Consider the following 18,685-nt stretch of genomic DNA (forward strand, 5'->3'; position numbering starts at 1 on the left):
TTAATGAAGTGGCTCTAAGCCGATGGGACAGAGATCTCTCGTCAGCGTAGTTAATCCACCTTGTAGTATCAATGTCAGTGGGAGAAGCCTTCTCACCAACATAGCGCTGTCCACACGGACACTTAGGTCAGTATAGCTGTGTCGCTCAGGGGTGTGGATTTTTTCATACATAGTTTTGACATAGTTATACCGAAGTAATTCTGTAGTGTAGACTTGCCCTTAGAGTCTGCCCAGAAATGAGCACCATGTGGTGGGGATGGTATTGTGACCAGGTGTGTTGGGGGGCGGGGGGGACAGTATGTGTGAGAGAACATGTACAAACTGAGAATAGACCGAGCAGAAGCAAAAAGCAAGAAAGCCAAGCAGTACCCAGTGAGCAGAGTGTGACCCTGGGAAAAGTGAGAGAGCGCATTTCTGGGTCTCTTGGCTAAAGAGGCTTGGGACTGTACACTAAGAAACTGCTTCTTTTGTTCTTGGTTCCTCCTGCATTTGGAGGAGGAGGACTTTTTGTACATTCTTTGTAAATAAACAAGATTGAATCAAAGAAAATACCAGACTCCAACCAGTTCTATTTCCAACTGGAACATCCCCAGGGCTATGAATTTTGGATATCTGCTTGTGTCAAAAAGAGGCAACCCTATACTCCATTTGCCTCCAGATCCAATTTGAGCCTTCAATGGACAGAGCCGCTCGGATGTATCTGAGAAGGAGTGACACTACCCAGTGGTCCCTATGAAAATCAGCATTGCCAGCTGCTTACTACACAGTACTTGGTTCTCCATTCTGGCTATATATTTCAAGAGGTGAATGCGGTTACTTGAGCAGAGAGGAGTGGATTGGTGTTTTGCAGCAATACCATCTAGCTGGCAGAATCAGGGGTGCAACTGAACAGCATTTTCCTGATACTAATATTTTAGAGTTTGAAAAATTAGATGTTTTGTTTTCATCCCTTGTGGAAAAGTCAGGATTTAATTGAGATGGCTCTCTATGAAATTTAAAGGGAGGGTTCAAAAATTCCATAGCATTTTTCCACAAAGGGATAAGTTCTCCCCCCCCACCCCACCCCCCACCTTAAGCAAGTTGAGGCAGCGTGACTTCCTGTTCTGTTACCACCTCTCCTGTTACACACACTCTCCAGGGAGGAAAGGAGCTCTCTTCCCACCTACCCTGTTTGTCCATTTTCTCCTTCATCCCTCATTGCCACTGAGAAGTACTAGGTCATTTCCATTATGTGGCTTGTGCCCCAGGTGTCCTAAGGCAGTGAGCCAGGCTCAAACTTTAAATACACAGAGGCCTGAAAATGTTTGTGAGTATCGTGAGAGAAAAAAAATACCTCTGAAGGCCAAGTTCTTAGACAACAAAACAAAATTCAAGCAAACAGCTGGTAATTTGTGGATGTAGTTTGAATTTGAAGTAGAGCTTATTTCCAAATCCTTTCATGATTTGAGTCTAACAGATTGCAAAACTGCTTACCTTCCTAACGCAGCATTTAGAAGGAAGCTATTATAATATATTTAATATACTATCATCAACAGAGTGGTACCTGTCATTATAAAATATTTTCAGTAGCAGAGTATCTCTCCCAATATCTGCCTGAAAAAGAGGGTAAACACTGCATTTTCCCCTTTCAGAATCATGCCGGTTCTGTTTGTTAGGATTTTGTTTCACTTTATCTTGTTCTGGGGAACACATCACATGGGAAGTGGAGGAGGAGGAGTCTGGAAAACGTTTGTGCATGTCAGATTTCACTGTATCCAATTTCATGAAAAAGCTGCCGACGACTTCTGAAACCAACAAAACCTTTTTTCTTTCTAATTACATTTTCACCATATGCTCATCCAGATGGCTTATATTGACATGTTCTAGGGTGTTATAAAATGACCTTGCTTTAGATAATTTAACCACTGAAGAAGCTTATGAAAAAATAGAATTGACACTGACAGAAAAATGATCAGAATCTTGTCTTTCTAGAACAATTCTTCCAATTATCTCTTGTATCTGTGGTATTAACCCAGACTCTCACACAATTAGTCAACTTTTGTCAGGCATCACCATTCATTGCAACAGTGGAAATACAGGATCTGGGTTTTATTGAAGTCTAGACATTAACTCCTTCATGAACTGATTAAAATGCATTGGTTTCTAAAAAGAAATTCTGCAATTCCAATTGTGAATTAACTTCATCTTTACTGGACAGTAGAAGAGTATGCAGCCACCAGATTCTCTTTCAATAGTAGTCACTTTACTTAACAGCCTGTCTAAATATTTTAATATCTTTTCTAGTGTTCCTGTTGACGCCAGGAGAAAAATAAGCAAGCTTGATGCATATTGTTGAGCGCATTTAACTGCCCTATTTCTAAACAATGTGCATGGAATCTCAGAGTATAAATTAATTTAGGAAAAAAGCACACGTGAGGGTGCAAGGGACTGGGGAAAGGGATATAGAGTGCCTCACCTCAAGGTTACTAGTTCAAAGTAGACCAGGTTGATAGTGACCACAAGTTACTACTATATAGTTTTTTAGGTAGTTTTTGTGAAATGAGTTTGATGGTCTTATTCCAGCCCTCAGCCACCATAATTGGCTTTAATTGTCATCATTGCTGTGGCAGTCTCAGCAGAGAAGCCAAGGACTGAATGGGCATATAGGCAACGTGAATCAGTTTTGCCATCTCTCGCACTTTTATCCCAAATCTCAGGATATCAAGTATCTGGAGGTTTTACTTGACGCCGCAGCTCCTGGAGATGAGGGATTATGTACAAATCACAGCTTTCATCTAAAAAAAATTCTGGCACTCAGCAAAGGAAAGCTCGAAAATATGATCTGAGCACACCCTCCTGGCTCAAAATACAGAAAGCAAATAAAATGAACCCTAAACGTATTATTTCGAAAAAATTTCAGAATTAAGCCAATCTCCACATTTTGGAAGGCCTGACTCATTATTTTTGAATGTTTGGGGTTGGCAGTCTTGCTTCTGTCCTTTGCCCTATACAGGTGTCTACCAAAGCACATTGCAAGGGCATTGTGGAGCGTATCTAGGACTACATCTACATTGCAATCGGGAGGTGTGATTGCAACCTGTGCAAATCAAAACTAGCTCAGTTATGTCTACATCTGCTGCAATCACACCTCTGAATGCAGCATAGACATACCTTAACTGTGAATAAACTTTGCTCTTTTTGGCTGTCAATCTGGCAGCTTTCGTACATGGTAAATTCACAAAAATGAGGTTTCTACAGTCACTGTTGAGCAATGTGGATACCCTTGTAACCAGGGCAGGAAGTCTTTCTGCTGGAAAATCCTACCTCCAATCCAATTGCCAGTCACTCAATAATCCAAGAGATCTGACATTTCTGTAGACTCTCTTTCTCCTTTCAGTTATTGAGAAGGACGGCATCTGCCAGATTTCAAGGCAAAAACTATATTAATAAGGAGTTGAAATTGAGAATACAGATCAGTAATTTAGCATAAACTACATTACAGAGACTCATTACATTACTCAAGTTGCAGTGGGGGAGGTTTAGATTGGATATTAGGAAAATCTTTTTCACTAAGAGGGTGGTGAAACACTGGAATGCGTTACCTAGGGAGGTGGTAGAATCTCCTTCCTTAGAGGTTTTTAAGGTCAGGCTTGACAAAGCCCTGGCTGGGATGATTTAACTGGGAATTGGTCCTGCTTCGAGCAGGGGGTTGGACTAGATGACCTTCAGGGGTCCCTTCCAACCCTGATATTCTATGATTCTATGTTGTAATTATCCCAAACCAAGCCCATGAAAGTCAGTGTTCAGATTAAACTTAAAAGAATTCCAGACATGTTGAAGTATGAAAAGGCTCAGATGAGGTATATAAACAACTTTAGCGCTGGGCTGTAGTGACATGTGATGGAGTGCAACTCACCACTGCAGCGCCTCCTACTGGCTGTTTTGGGAATTAGATCTGCATCCTCTTCTGGTGATGTCTCACCCACCGGCACCTCTGCTCCTGGGCCCACATCACTCCCAGGACGAGGGGAGAGATAGCTCAGTGGTTTGAGCATTGGCCTGCTAAACCCAGGGTTGTGAGTTCACTCCTTGAGGGGGCCATTTGGGATCTGGGGCAAAAATTGAGGATTGGTCCTGCTTTGAGTAGGGGGTTTGACTAGATGACCTCCTAAGGTCCCTTCCAACCCTGATATTCTATGATTCATGACACTGCCCTCTGGCTGTGCCACACTCCATGTTCTCCCCTTCTGGGGGATATACAATCTCTTCCTAGCCACTTCCCTCAGTGGCACCTGCAGTCCATTGTCCCAGGGCCGCTTTCCATGCAGCTCCAGCACCTTCTTCTGCCCTTACCTCTGGGTCTCAGCCTGCAGGCCCTAGCAGCCAGCCAGGAACTCTCTCTGGCTCCCAGTCCCCGCTTGCAGCACTAAATTGTCCTAGGTGCTGGGGCTTCCTCCCTCTGCTAGGAGCCTGGTCTTCTCCCCTTGAGTTCCAGTTAGCTACTGAACTCTGCTCTGCCTGCAGCCTTTCTTATATGGGCCTGCCAGGCCATGATTGGCTACTCCTCTCAGCCCCTTTCTAATCGGTTGCTTCTGGTGCAGCTTCCCTAGGGCAGCTTTTAACCCCTTTTCTGCCAGTGCGGGGCAGCTGCCCCATCACATGACACAATGCAATAACCATATGATTATAATTACTAAATGTTAGTAGCTGTAGTCACAGATTATATTAAATTTGTCAAGACACATTAGAATTGTTTTCTCTTTGGGTATAGTTGCAGGATATAGATAAAGTTGTTGCAGTGTCTTAACTGTGCATTTCCATAATAGCATGCATGATAATTACAATATCCCTGTAACGTATTTTACCCTAAAATTACTGATGCATATTCTCAGTCTGAGCTCCATTTTAATTAGTTTTTGTCTGGGAATTTCTTTGGGTATTTTTGTGGTTTAAAATTAAAAATTTCACTCATGGACCTCAAAAAGAATGTTATTATGCAAGATGTCTAGTGAGTTGCAGATATCATTTCAAAAAATTTAAAGATTTATAGCCAGACAGTCCAGTATGCGCTGGCTGTATTTTGCCCCTTTGAAGCAGCGCAAATCAACTAGAGCATACCGGCCAGTTAAACTGGGATTGCAGTTTCTTTGCAAAGCTGGAGTACTCCCACCCCAGGTTCCCCCTTCCTCTTCTGATTTCCCCCTTCCTATCACACCTGACTACATTCCCCTGTGCATATGTGCACACACCAGTTTTCACCTTCCTTTTAAACCCCCACATTCTTCTTTGTCCATGCACACACGTGTGTACACGGACACTCCTTCCCTTATTCTTCCCTGTGATGGGGTTCCCTCACCATTTGTGGCACCTCCTCCTGGCCATCCTGGGGATTAGCTCTGCCAGATGCTGCACCCTCCTCAGCAGACTCTCTACCCATCTTCTTAGTCTGCAACCTCTCATGCTCTTGGAGTGGCAGCCCTCTCGTGCTCACGGAGCAGAGGGCCCATGGCTTGGTCCTCCAGCAGGTCACTAAGGCCCTCCCCTTCCAGGGAAATCACAATCCTTCTGGACCAGCTGCCCATCAGACGTCTCCAACACCCGGTGTCACTACCCAGTGGCTGGTAGAATCCAAACCTGCCCTCTGCACTGGGTTCCAGCCCAGGGAACCTATAGCTTGTAGCCAAGGCATGTATTATCCTTGCAGCTGTTTTCCTGGGCTTCTTCCTACGTAACTGGCTCCCCTCTCTCTTTGGGTTTGCCATCCCACTCTCCCCTCTCTCAGGGAGTGACTGCAGACTTCTTCCCACTTTGCTACTCACAGCTCCTGTACTTTATACAAGCCACTCCTGCCTCTAATTAGTGGCCTCCTTGTAGCCTACATCTCTCTCCTACTTGCTGCTTAAGTAGGCCAATTTACCTTCTCAGAGCCCGTGTAGGGCACACACCCCATCACATCACCATTCTCCCTTCTGATGAGTAGATCAGATGAAAGCGTTAACTACTAGAACTAATTGTCATTTTTGCTGTTATTTTTCCTCACTCCAAGTTTATCTGTCAGCAGAGACTTATGCATAAAATCTTCTTCAGAGAAACTCCAAAGAATTGCCCTTTTTCAAAATGGCTGAAATCTCCCATTGTGTCTGATGAGGCTGGAGTCCAGGAGGAGGCAGAGAGGAACACTCTCACTCCCATAGAAAACAGGAGGAGATAAGTTGCTATTTTGAGAAGGGCACCTGTGTGCAGTTTGGGAATTCAGTCCCAAGGAAAACAATGGAAGATTCTAACCATTTTGAAAAGAAGGTAGTTCTTCACGGAATTCTTTGCAGAAGAACTTTATGATTCAGCCCCTGCTGAAGGAGGAACTTTCCATATGAAGAATATTAACATAAATAAATAAAAAAAAGTCTAATGTAGTCTCAGCACAACATTTCAGTGAGTTTAAAGGAAATGGGAAGTGTTATTCCGTTGTTTAGATCTTTTGGGACAAAAAAGGTCTGAAACTGGGTACTAAATTTATTAAAGGACCCATTTTGAAATTAATGTTAACCCCCAAATTACTAGATTTACATGCAAATTCTCCGAAAATTAATTCTATATTCCAAGAGTAAGTGCTGTAATTTTGTATTTCCCATACATAAGAAAGAGACTGAATCTCTCCCTTAAGTGCGTAACTCGGCTCAGTCTTAACTATGGTTAGGGCCCTACCAAATTCACAGTCCTAGGATTTGAAAAATCATAACTTTCAGGATTTCAGCTCTTTAAACCTGAAATTTCACAGAGTTGTAATTGTAGGGGTCCTGACCCAGAAAGGAGTGGGGGAGGGGGGTTGCAGTACTGCTACCCTCACTTCTGCACTGCTGCCGGTGGGGCGCTGCCTTCAGAGCTGGGTGCCCAGCCAACAACTACCATTCTCCGGCCACCCGGCTCTGAAGTCAGCGCAGAAATACCACGATTCCCCCTAACGTAACCTTGTGACCCCCCCCCCCCCGCAACTCCCTTTTGGGTCAGACGCCCCAATTTGAGAAACGCTGGTCTCCTCCCCATGAAATCGGTATAGAATAGGGTAAAAGCACACAAAAGACCAGATTTCATGGGGGGAGACCCGATTTCACAGTCTGTGGTGCATTTTTCATGGCCGTGAATTTGGTAGGGCCCTAACTATGGTGCTAGATCTGGCACCTCAATATTGGGCAGGTCGAAAGAGGAAAAGTATCTGTGTCAACGCCTGCCAGCCATCACAAAGCTTTAAGTAGTCATCTTATCTCTAATGGGGTCTGTCCTACGGAAACCCCACCTGGAGCACCCTCCCGCAGTAGGCCATAGCACAACAGGCATACCTGCCTCAGTTTCCCTTCTTCAGAGTCGCCAGTAACTCCACTGGACGCTTTCTTGGTTCATTGAAACATGCTTTGGGGACAGTTAATTACTAAAACATAGTTCAAATAATCCATAACATAGAAGTCGCAATCATTGTCCGTTTCTCAAATCCAGTGTATGTAGTCCTTAAAATCCCATATCCTCTAGTCCATCAGTATAGCACATCTATCAAACCAGCATCTTCAACCATACCAGAGCTCTTCTTCAGTCTTCTTCTACCCATTTACCCGGACAGTCACCCAAGCCCTTCTGCTCTGTGCAGTGCAATCCACTCTCCCCAGCAGGAATCCCCACAGCCTCTCTGGTGGGAATTCATTCTCACCAGGGGGGCCTTCTCACTCCCCTGTCCCTCAGCCCTCTCCATTCCTCTGGCTCCAGCTTTACAGCATGGAGATGTCAGTGAATAAGCCCCGTTGCTGCTCCCTTGCCTTCAGCCTTTCCCAGGAACCTCCTACAGGGACCTCCCACGGTCTCCTGATCTCTGGCAGCTCTCAGGTGCCCTTTCCTGACTCCCCTCTGAGACGTCCCCCCTCTGCATTCCAGATGCCTTCTCTTAAGCAGTTAGGAAGTAGCTGAGGAATCACAGGTGCACTAACCTCTTCCTCCTTAAAGGGCCAGTGCCACCCTGTGACAGGGTCATATACATTCAACTTGCTGTTCACCTGTAATCCTTCTGGATAAGGTTCTCATAGACAGGAGTGTTCTGTACAGCCATTTGTGGAAGTGTAACTTGTGGTGACTTATTAGATGATATTTTGTAGGTGGATAGCCTTAAAAAAATCACTAAAACAGGCCGCTCTATTCAAAATCATGATTGACTGCTCCCTGCTGATATTCTGTTTTAGGCTTTGGATAATAGATACTGTGCTGCCACTGAGGATTCTTAAGATAAGATGATGCAAAGGATGGAACCAGGCATCAAAGAGCACAACTGCTTCTTTGGGCAGCCCCTGTTCCTGTTGTAAGAATTTGTTTTCTGGGATGTTACAGTTGACACCATTTTCTCCTCATTCAATCCAGACTAAATGCTAGAGTACCTGGGGACCTAAATATACAAAGGCAGAAAAGAACAGCAATCCTGAAAGGCTAGTATTTTTCCAAGGCTCAGGCACTGGCTTCCAAATCACTCACTCATTCACCATTTTATAAATACTTCACTTTAGTGATGGCAGCCTCAAATGATGAAAAACCTGTTACAGAAATGAAGGCTACAATCACCAGGAGAAAATGATTAGACATAGGACTTTAACATACTTTAGAGGAGAACATCGTAGGGATTTCAACTGAGAGATAAAGAAAAACAAATGGAAAATGTTTGAAACCTCATGATCACTACCCGAGTGCAGTTCAAAATGTTAAATAGGCAAGTTTCTGAAATGTCAGTCTCCTCTAAAACAGGATCTTGATCAAAGGTAAGAGCTTTGGAAACCCAAATCCATAGCTGGGATTGTTTCTGGAAGACCTGAAGATACTGACATAAGTACTGTATTTCAAACACTATAGAAAATCTGACATCTATTTTGATTAAACATATAAAATTGACCCAATATTAATAGAAAAACGCTACAAGATTCTTGAGGGCGGAAGTAGGAGACAGAGTGTGGGAGGGTTGTTACTAACATTGCTTGATGTATAGGAAAAGAGGAAATTTACAGGCTGAATTCATTCACTGTCATAGATTCCCAGGCCAGAAGGGGCCATTGTGATCATCTCGTCCGAACCCGTGTATAACACACGCCATAGAACTTCTCCAGAATAATTCCTAGACATATCTTTTAGTAAAACATCTAATTGTGATTTTAAAATTGCCAGTAATGGAGAATTCACCATGATCCTAATGTTAATTATGCTCACTGTTAAAAATATATCCCTTATTTCCAGTTTGAATTAGTCTAGTTTCAGCTTCCAGACACTGGATCATATTATACCTTTCTCTGCTAAATTGAAGAACACATTATCAAATATTTGTTCCTCATGTCAGCAGTGTTCCCTCTAATTTTTCCCACCCATGTGCGGAATTAATTTTGTTATGTGCACCAATATGGAGGTGACGTGTGACACATCACCTCCATATCGGTGCACATTACAAAATTCATGTGGTGGGGTTTGGCCGAGGGGTTCAGAGTGTGGGAGGGGGCTCAGGGCTGGGGCAGAGGGTTGGGGCGTGGGGGGGTGAGGGCCCCAGGGTCAGGCCAGGGATGAGGGGCTCAGGGTTGGGGCAGAGAGTTGGGGTGCGGGGGTGTGAGGGCTCTGGCTTTGGGGGGTGGGCTCTGGGGTGGGCCTGTAGATGATGGGCTCAGAGCTGGGGCAGAGGGTTGGGGTGCAGGAGGGTGAGGGCTCTGGCTGGGGGTGCGGGCTCTGGGGTGGGACCAGGGATGAGGGGCAGGGCTGGGGGAGAGGGTTGGGGTACAGGGGAGAGGGCTCTGTGTGGGGGTGCGGGCTCTGGGGTGGGGCTGGGGATGAGGGATTTAGGGTGCAGTGGGGCTCCCCGGGGCTACGGCAGGGAGAGAGGACTCCCACCCCCCCCCGATCTCTCTCTCCCCACAGCAGCAGCAGCACCTGGTGGGGGAGGGGAGAGGCAGCTCTCCCCGCTGTGGCAGGTCCAGGCCAGGATGCGTCGGGGCCAGGGGAGGGGTGCCTGTCCTCTGGCCGTGGCAGGTTTGGCACTGGGCTTGGTCGAGGCCAGGTGAAGGGCACTGCGGCAGGCCCGGGACTTGGAGAGAGGCATCTCTCCCCACCGCAGCCCTGAGCGCCTGTGCGGTGCTTAATAGGCAGCTGCGCAGTCATGCAGCTTAGAGGGAATTTAGCAGACTGTAATTAAGTCACCCCTTAACCTTCTAAATATATTCAGCTCCTTTAGTCCATCACTATAAGTAATGTTTTCTAATTCTTTAATCATTCTCGTGGCTGTTTTCTGAACCGTCTCCAATTTATCAACATTCTTCTTGAATAGTGGGCACCAGAACTGGACACAATATTCCAGAACTGGTTGTACTAGTGTCAACTTTGGAAGTAAAATAACCACTCTATTCCTACTCAAGATTCCTCCTTTTATTCATCCAAGATTTGCATTAGCCCTTTTGGCCACAGCATTGCACTAGCAGCTCGTGTTCAACTGTTTATCAACCATCAGCCCCAAATCTTTTTCAGAGTCACTGCTTTGCAGGATAGAGCCCCCATGCAGTATGTACAGTTTAGGTGTAGCCATATTAAAACACATATTGTTTGCTTGCACCCAGCATACCAAGTGATCCTGGTTGCTCTAAATCAGTGACCTATCTTTTTCATTATTTACCACTCTCCCAGTTTTTGTGTCAGCTGCCAACTTTATCAGTGAAGATTTTATATTTTCTTCTAGGTCACTGAAAAAATATTAAATAACACAGGCCAATTTAGAAATAAAGAGATAAGATTCAAAATGTCTACGGTATTCATTTTTGTCATATGTGAGCCATACTATACAAACTAGGAGAAAATACATTTGTAGTAATAGAATGAGCTGGGACAGAACAGCAGGTACTTTTTTGCTGACTCACCCTAATGCAACTATTAGGACCCTGCGCTGAGGTACAAAGCTGTTTCAGTTGACTCACTCTGACTCAGACTATAAAACCTATTAGCTCCAACCATGAGTATAAAAGGGCTTGATCAAGGGAACCCATGAGTATAGACAGAGAGGAACTGCAGGGAGAAATTCTAGAAAAATACTGAGGCTTGTTTTGTTGTTGCTTTTTAAGTTAACAATAAAAGCTAACTCCAGGAACAGAGAACATTTGTACCAGTACCAGTAGAAATGTGCAAGTATGTTAGGTGTAGGGTGGGAAAACCACCAACCTGAAGAGGCCTTAAACATGGAAGGATGATTAGTGCACACAGATTCTCTACATATTATATGATTAACCATTATACATACATTTCTTAAGGTGTTCTTGCTGGAATGTGAAAACCTCAATTCTTGAAGATGGGAAGAGAGGGAAGATGAGGTAGACCTCTGAACCTGAATGAAACCCCACCCAATTCTCATTTCTTATGAACATTTTTTGTGATATAGAGGGAGGTGGTGTTTGAGTCTGCTATTATTACAGTCCATATATTCCTAAGGAGACTGACTTTCAAACTGACAATATGTCACACTTGATGACTTTCCTGTTCCTTTACCTTTTCTGCTCAAAAAAGGTGCTTAACAGTACAATCTTCTCCTGCCAGACAAAGACTTCTATTTTGGGGGATATGACTTTGATTGATTTTAACCATTTCTTATGCACATAGTTTGAGTGTGACATTCTCCCAGAATAAACTGAGACTTGTCTTTTTGAGGGTTTATTTCCCTACTACTGTAATAAGAGAGAGCTATCACCAGTTGTTGTTTTCCTTTCTACTCTTTCTTTCCCCTTTGTATTAATCTTCTTGCTCTGTTGATCCAAAAACAAATGATCCAGTGTTCTAAATATACAATTGAGTGTTACATTTGTTTCCAGGCTGCTTGAGACTGCTCAAATATATGCAAACTGTGCTGAATGTTTTATACTTAAGGCTGCAGGTTGACTGGGTATACCCTCTCCTCTCAGAAATGTTATAGCAGAGAATTGTGTACTTTATTTTCTGGAATGTAACTGTAATGTTTTAAATAAATACAAAGTTGCTTTATTTTCCTCCTCTCCCTGGCAAATGGAGGATGAACAATTCAAAATACAAAAGATTTTTCTCATATATTTAGAGTTGGTAAAATGTATACTGTCACATGCAGGAGTTGTGTGCAGGTATAAATATTGGTTAGCGAATCAGCTCTGTAATCTGAGATATTATCATCCTCTGTGTAAGAAAACTAATAAAAAAGATTATAAAACATTAAATAAGATGAGACTTTGGTTCTTTCAGAGAGACTATCTCAAATATTCCTCCTATCCTGTAAATATAAAGTGCTTGGCTTGTGTAGGTACCACAAAAACACATTTTGATGGTCCTTTCCTTTTTTTCATTCATTTTTTCCCACAGTCACATGACACAGTCGGCCACATTTGAAGACCCTCGAATAGAGAGCTGCCAAATCACCCCTCCAGCCCCTCGGAAAGTGGAAATGAGGAGGGATCCTGTGCTGGGATTTGGTTTTGTGGCTGGCAGTGAAAAGCCAGTTGTTGTACGCTCAGTAACACCAGGTATGATTTTTCCCCTTGCCTGGCCCCAAAAGCAGGGCTTTGAGACTTACTAACTCCCTGTCTGTGCTGGCTGTATTGCTGGCAGTGATATGGATGTGCTCAGATTTCCAGCAGGACTGCATTAGCTTTTAAAGTTGTCTACTTAGAGGTTTGATTTCTTTAGAATTGCTTTTTTAAATTAAATTAAATTAAATAATTTTGAACTTGTATTTACACTGATTGAGGCCCACTGGGACAAAATACCATGGCACATACGAGTACTATTAATGCATTCCAGCAACCAAGTGAATCATGAATACTAGACAGCATTCTGAGAGTATGTCTACACTGCAATTAAAATCCTGCAGCTCACCCATGCCAGCTGCCCTGGGCTCAGGCTGCAGGGCTGTATAATTGCTGTATGGACATTCGGGCTCAGGCTGGAGCTCGGGCCCTTGGTTCCTATGAGGTGGGAATGTCCCAGAGCTTGGGCTGCAGCGCAGTTAAACAGCCCAGCTAATCTGAGCCCCAGTAGCCCGAGCCCCGCAAGCCTGAGTCAGCTGGCACAGGCCACCTAGGGGTGTCTAACTGCAGTGTGACATACCCTAAATTCTGATATGCTGACATGCCTCTATAATGAGGTCTCAAGTGGAGTTCCACAGGGATCTGTTCTGGATCTGGTGTTGTTTAATATCTTTATTAATTATCTAGATGTAGGTATAGAGAGCATAATGATCAAGTTTGCAGATGACACAAAGTGAGGGGCGGTTGCCAATACTTTGGAGAATACAGCTAAAATTCAAAGGAATCTTGATAAATTGGAGAACTGGCTATAGATGACAAAATGAAATTCTATAAAATTGGCTATAGACAACAAAATGAAATTCAACAAAGACAAATGTAAGGTGTTACACTTAGGGAAGAAAAACCAAATGCACAAATACAGAATGAGAGATAACTGGCTTGGCAGCAACGCTGCTGAGAAGAATCTGGGCGTTGTGGTGGATCACGCCATCAACATGAGTCAGCAATGTGATGCAGTTGCAAAAAAAGCAAATGCAATTTTGAGTTGTATTAACAGAAGTATAGTATTAGCATGAAAGTCATGGGAGGTAATAGTACTGCTCTACTCGGCACTGGTTAGGCCTCAGCTGGAGTACTATGTCCAGTTTTGGTCACCAAAGGATGTAGAGCAGTGTTTTTCAAACTTCGGGTTGCGACCCAATACTGGGTTGCAGCATGTCAGGCACTGGGTCTCTCTGGTCAGCAGTGCCCACCGGGACATTGAAAGTCCCATTGGTGGTGCTGCCAAGCTAAGGCAGGCTAGTGCCTACCTGTTTTGACACCACGCAGCGCCCCAGAAGCAGCCAGCAGTGGGTCTAGCTTCTAGGCAGGGAGCCACAGGCCTCCGCACGCTGCCCCCGCCCCGAGCACAGGCTCCGCACTCCCATTGGCCGGGAACGGGCCAATGGGAACTGGGGGAGGTGGAGGCCTACACTTGCGGGCCTCCGCCTAGGAGCCAGACCTGCTGCAGGCTGCTTCTGGGGTGTAGCACTGTCCGTGGTGCCAGGACAGGCAGGAAGCCTGCCTCCTCACCCCGGCTGCGCTGCTGACCAGCAGCCGCTGGAGGTAAGTCCAAGCCCCAACTCTGCACCCCAATCCCCTGCCCCAGCCCTGAGACCCCCCAAACCCTGAACCCCTTCCTGCACCCCAAACCTCTCATCCCGGGCCCCACCGCATAGCCTGCACCCACAGCCCAGAACCCTGACCCCCTCCCTCACCCTCAACCCCCTGCCCGATCCCTGAGCCCCTCCCACACCCCAAACCTCTCATCCCCAGCTCTTGTTGAGTCACAGGCATCAACAGTTTTCTTCAACAGGGTCCCCAGAAAAAAGTTTGAAAACCACTGATGTAGAGAAACTGGAAAGAATCCAGAGGCAAGTGACAAAAATGATCAAAGGGATGGAATGCAAGCCATATGAGCAAAGGCTGAAGGAACTGGGTATGTTTAGCTTGGAAAAGAGGAGATTAAGGGAGGGATATGATAGCAGTCTTCAAATACTAGAAAGGCTGCCATAAAAAAGATGAAGAAAAGTTGTTCTCTCTTGCAACAGAGAGCAGGACGAGGCAATGGGTTCAAACTACAGCATAGCAGATTTAGACTAAGTTTCAAGAAAAACTTCTTAACTGTAAGAACAGTAGGACAATGGAACAGACTGCCTAGGGAGGTTGTGGAAGCTCCTTCACTGGAAGTTTTCAAAAGGAGGTTGGTTAGCCATCTGTCTTTAATGGGTTAGACCCAACAAACCCTGCATCTTGGCAGGGTGGTAGACTAGATGACCCTTGCAATCCCTTCTAACCCTACGATTCTATGATTCTGTAAGGGCTTGTACTTTGGAATATTGTTTCTCACTGCACTCGTTTCAAACCCATAAATTTGTTAGCAGCAAAAAGCCAATATCATAGTTATTACTCTTAGCCATTACTATTGTTTGACTATACTGGTTGACCCACTTTAAATAAAGAAAGAATTTTATTCTATTGTTTTCTATTCTGTATAGTTTCTTATACCACCCTCCTCACATAGTTTCTGAACTTCTTCCAGGAATGCATTCAGTTATGTGACTAAACTATGTTATGTATGATTCTTTCTTCTCTCATCTACTCATAGGGTGAGAACTGAGTATGCAGTGTACGGTTTTATTTTGGTGGGGATTTTGTTGTTGCCGGGGCTTTGTTTTTTTGTTTTCTTTATGGACACTGCACTGTGTTTATATTAGAGAAGGCAAGATCAGAGAAATGCACCTTGCACTTGTGGGGGAAGGTAGCGAGGTTTGTGACAACCATTAGTTCCTGGGGGAGTTTGTTCCACAATCTCAGACTGGCCCCTGAGAAAACTCTGTCTCCTCTACAGAAGAGTTTTGCCTTTGTGATAGAAAGTTCCACTGGGCCTGAGAAATGGAGTTGTTGATCATGGTTTTCATCCTGAAGCTTTAGGCAAACTTGTAGACATGCTGGGCCCAGACCATTGATTGTCTTGAAGACAAGGATGAAGACCTTGAACTTTCAATATTCTTTTGGAAACCAGTGTAGAGAGCAGAGGACAAGCAAAACTGCCTGTAGAACACCTAAATGTGATTTTCCCAGGTGTGTTTGCAAATGGTGTTTGTACTGCTTGCAAATAAAGCAAATTATGCAGTTAGGATCTGGCCCCCCTGAAGTCCTGATTAATCTCAGACAGTTCTTTTTTCCCCAAAATAGTTTTATTTAGTGTAACTCTCATATTGAAAGCCCAGTTGGGGAAGCATATTTGTATTCAATCACCAAAGTAGGAGTGGAGACAAATACATTGGAACTGGTGTGCATTTGTACATAGTGAAACTCAATTTATAGTGGATTCAAAAGTAAAATAAAATCTCCAAACCAAACAGATAGAAGCACAGCTTCAGCTTGTTGTTTGAATGAATTGTGTCAGGCAGTAAGAATTTTTTTCTTTTAAGATTTCATCTTTTGTTTTATACAATCGTTACAAAGTTTTTAAAGACAAGACATTAGCACAAGTATAATCTTTCGTTTGAGGCTGTGACACTGTGTTCCTTTTCTGTGAGCTTGTTATGGGAAGCAAAAAGGTTTTCATGTGCTTCCAAAGAGGAAAGTTGTTGTTATAGTGATGCAGGAGCGCCACGATACTTAAGGTTGCATCATGACATCTGTGTAAAAGTTGATCTTTCTAAGTCCTCTGAAATCGACGTGCTTAGTCAATTTTTTTGAAATCTGTTGTGCCTTAGGAGATGTACCAGTACTAGATGGGGTTAATGACCCAAATCTGAAGTCATTTGAGACAGATGTTCCCCAAAATAGATATTTTTTGAAGTTTCTAGATTTTGTTTGGTTGGTTGGTTTTGCCCAGAACTGGAGATCAAACTATTGATCTGATGCAGGTCAAAATGTCTCAGTCTGTCAAGTTTTGCCCAAGGGAGTGCATGGCACCCACTAAATCTTTGGTAGACTCAAACTGAGAACAGTATTTACACTGTACATGCACCAATACAGAAGAATGACTAGATGGTTTATTTTCCAACATTTTATATGGTTTAAAGCTAGACTCTTTTAAGTGCTTTAAAATCCTTCCTCCTCCCCAAAAAATAATTTCCTTCTGCTGCCTCATACTGTTAAACTGAGAAGTATTAACAAAGGGATGAATCACAGACCTCTTTATTGCTGTGAACTCATCCTTCAATTAACATAACTAAGGATAATTTAATCACAAGTCCTCACCTGAGACAAAAGAAGTTCTGGACAGGGAGGGTTGCTACTATTTGTGAGACATGACTAGCAATTTTATTTTGGGGGCAATGTAATCAAAGTATTCATAGAATCATAGAATATCAGGGTGGAAGGGACCTCAGGAGGTCATCTAGTAGTCCAGCCCTCTGCTCAAAGCAGGACCAATCCCCGACTAAATCATCCCAGCCAGGGCTTTGTGAAGCCTGAATTTAAAAACCTCTAAGGAAGGAGACTCCACCACCTCCCTAGGTAACCCATTCCAGTGCTTCACCACCCTCCTAGTGAAAAAATTAGGGCAGGGGTGGGAATTAGACATGTGAATGCTTCCTGGGAGGGGAGGCGTATCAGGGGACGGAGGACTGTGGGAACTGGAGGAGAGAAGTTTAGACAACCAGTGATGTTATGGGGGGCAGAAATGGAGATTGATGGTATGGGAAGCAAGAGAGTTTGGGGACTCAGGCAAGGGAGGCATGGCACCCCCTCAGCTCTGCCAGTGCACCCTAACTTCCTTGCACCCCGGGCTCTGCTTCTGCACTTCAGTCCTCTCATTGCAACCACCCTGCAGCCTCAGGTCTGCCAATGCACCCGAACCCCCATGAACTGCACATTAGAGCCCTGCATGGAACTATTTTTAATCCTGCAATACCCACTCCTACACGTGCCCGCAATTATAGCAGCAGGTCCTGTGGGACCCATGGGATCCTGGTCCTGCTGCCGGTCTCTACACTAATCCAGCACAGGGCTCTATGCCACAGCTCTGACAGTGCACCCCAACCTGCCTGAACCCCAACTCCACAGCTCTGACAGTGCACTCCAACCTGCCTGAACCCCAATTCCACAGCTCTGACAGTGTACCCCAACCTGCGTGTGATGCATCTTGGGGCATTCAGGATTGCAAGTTTGTTGCCACTTGCCTCCAGCACAAGGGACTCTTGCCTGTGTTAGCTCACAAACACAACCAGTCTGTCAGCCACTCCAGCACTCTCCTCTGTCTTTGCCCTGCAAGTTAACAATAGATGGCTCCAAGTCCCTTCAAAGTGCCCCCTTGTGTTTTCCAGGCACTGATCACTGGATACCCACAGAAATCCCAGATCCTCCATTCCCAAAGGAACAGTGTACCCCAGTTTACCATCTTTACCTTAGACCAGTGGTTCTTAACCTTTCCATACTACTATACCCCTTTCAGAGTCTGATTTGTCTTGAGTACCTCCAAGTTTCACCTCACTTAAAAACTACTTACAAAATCAGGCATACAAATACAAAAGTGCCACAGCACACTGTTACTGAAAAATTGTTTACTTTCTCATTTTTACCCTATAATTATAAATCGATTGGAATATAAATATTGTACTTACATTTCAGTGTATAGTATAAAGAGCAGTATAAACAAGTGGCTGTCTGTATGAAATTTTAGTTTGTACTGACTTTGCTAGTGCTTTTGATGTAGCCTGTTGTAAAACTAGGCAAATATCTAGATGAGGTGATGTACCCACTGGAAGACCTCCGCCTTGCACCCCAGGTTGAGAACCACTGCCTTAGACCACCACTCCTGTATTACACACAGCACTCAAATTCATTTATAGCAGATGATGATGTCCTCCTTGCTTCTTCGGACTATTAATTCCTAACAGGAGCATATATTTTCCTGGTCAACGACCTAGGAAATTCGGTGGCAAATAATTATGTTAATACAAAGTTAAGATTGCTTGGTGACATGTCATCTCCTTGTTGAGTTGAGCAAAACTCAATCTTCTGAAAACCAGGAAATGTGCCATTAAGGTTGCCCATGCAACTGTAACCCTACCCTCTTCCAGCAGTGCCACAATATGCCCTAGTAACACACAAACCTTTGCTCTGCCAACCCCACAGTTGCTGAAAATGTATAGGCTCTTCACCTCCTTTGACAA

At 44.2% G+C, this 18,685-nt stretch overlaps 1 protein-coding gene across 1 annotated transcript in view; it reads left to right on the plus strand.

Annotated features, from left to right (window-relative positions):
• FRMPD4 (FERM and PDZ domain containing 4) overlaps positions 1–18,685 on the plus strand; it is a 403,801-nt gene that overhangs the window by 303,857 nt on the left and 81,259 nt on the right. The window contains exon 3 of the mRNA XM_077815620.1: positions 12,352–12,512. Within this exon, the coding sequence (XP_077671746.1) occupies positions 12,352–12,512 (161 nt within the window). The remainder of the gene's footprint in view (positions 1–12,351; positions 12,513–18,685) is intronic.

The sequence above is a fragment of the Eretmochelys imbricata genome, chromosome 1 (assembly GCF_965152235.1).
Source record: "Eretmochelys imbricata isolate rEreImb1 chromosome 1, rEreImb1.hap1, whole genome shotgun sequence".
NCBI lineage: Eukaryota > Metazoa > Chordata > Testudines > Cheloniidae > Eretmochelys > Eretmochelys imbricata.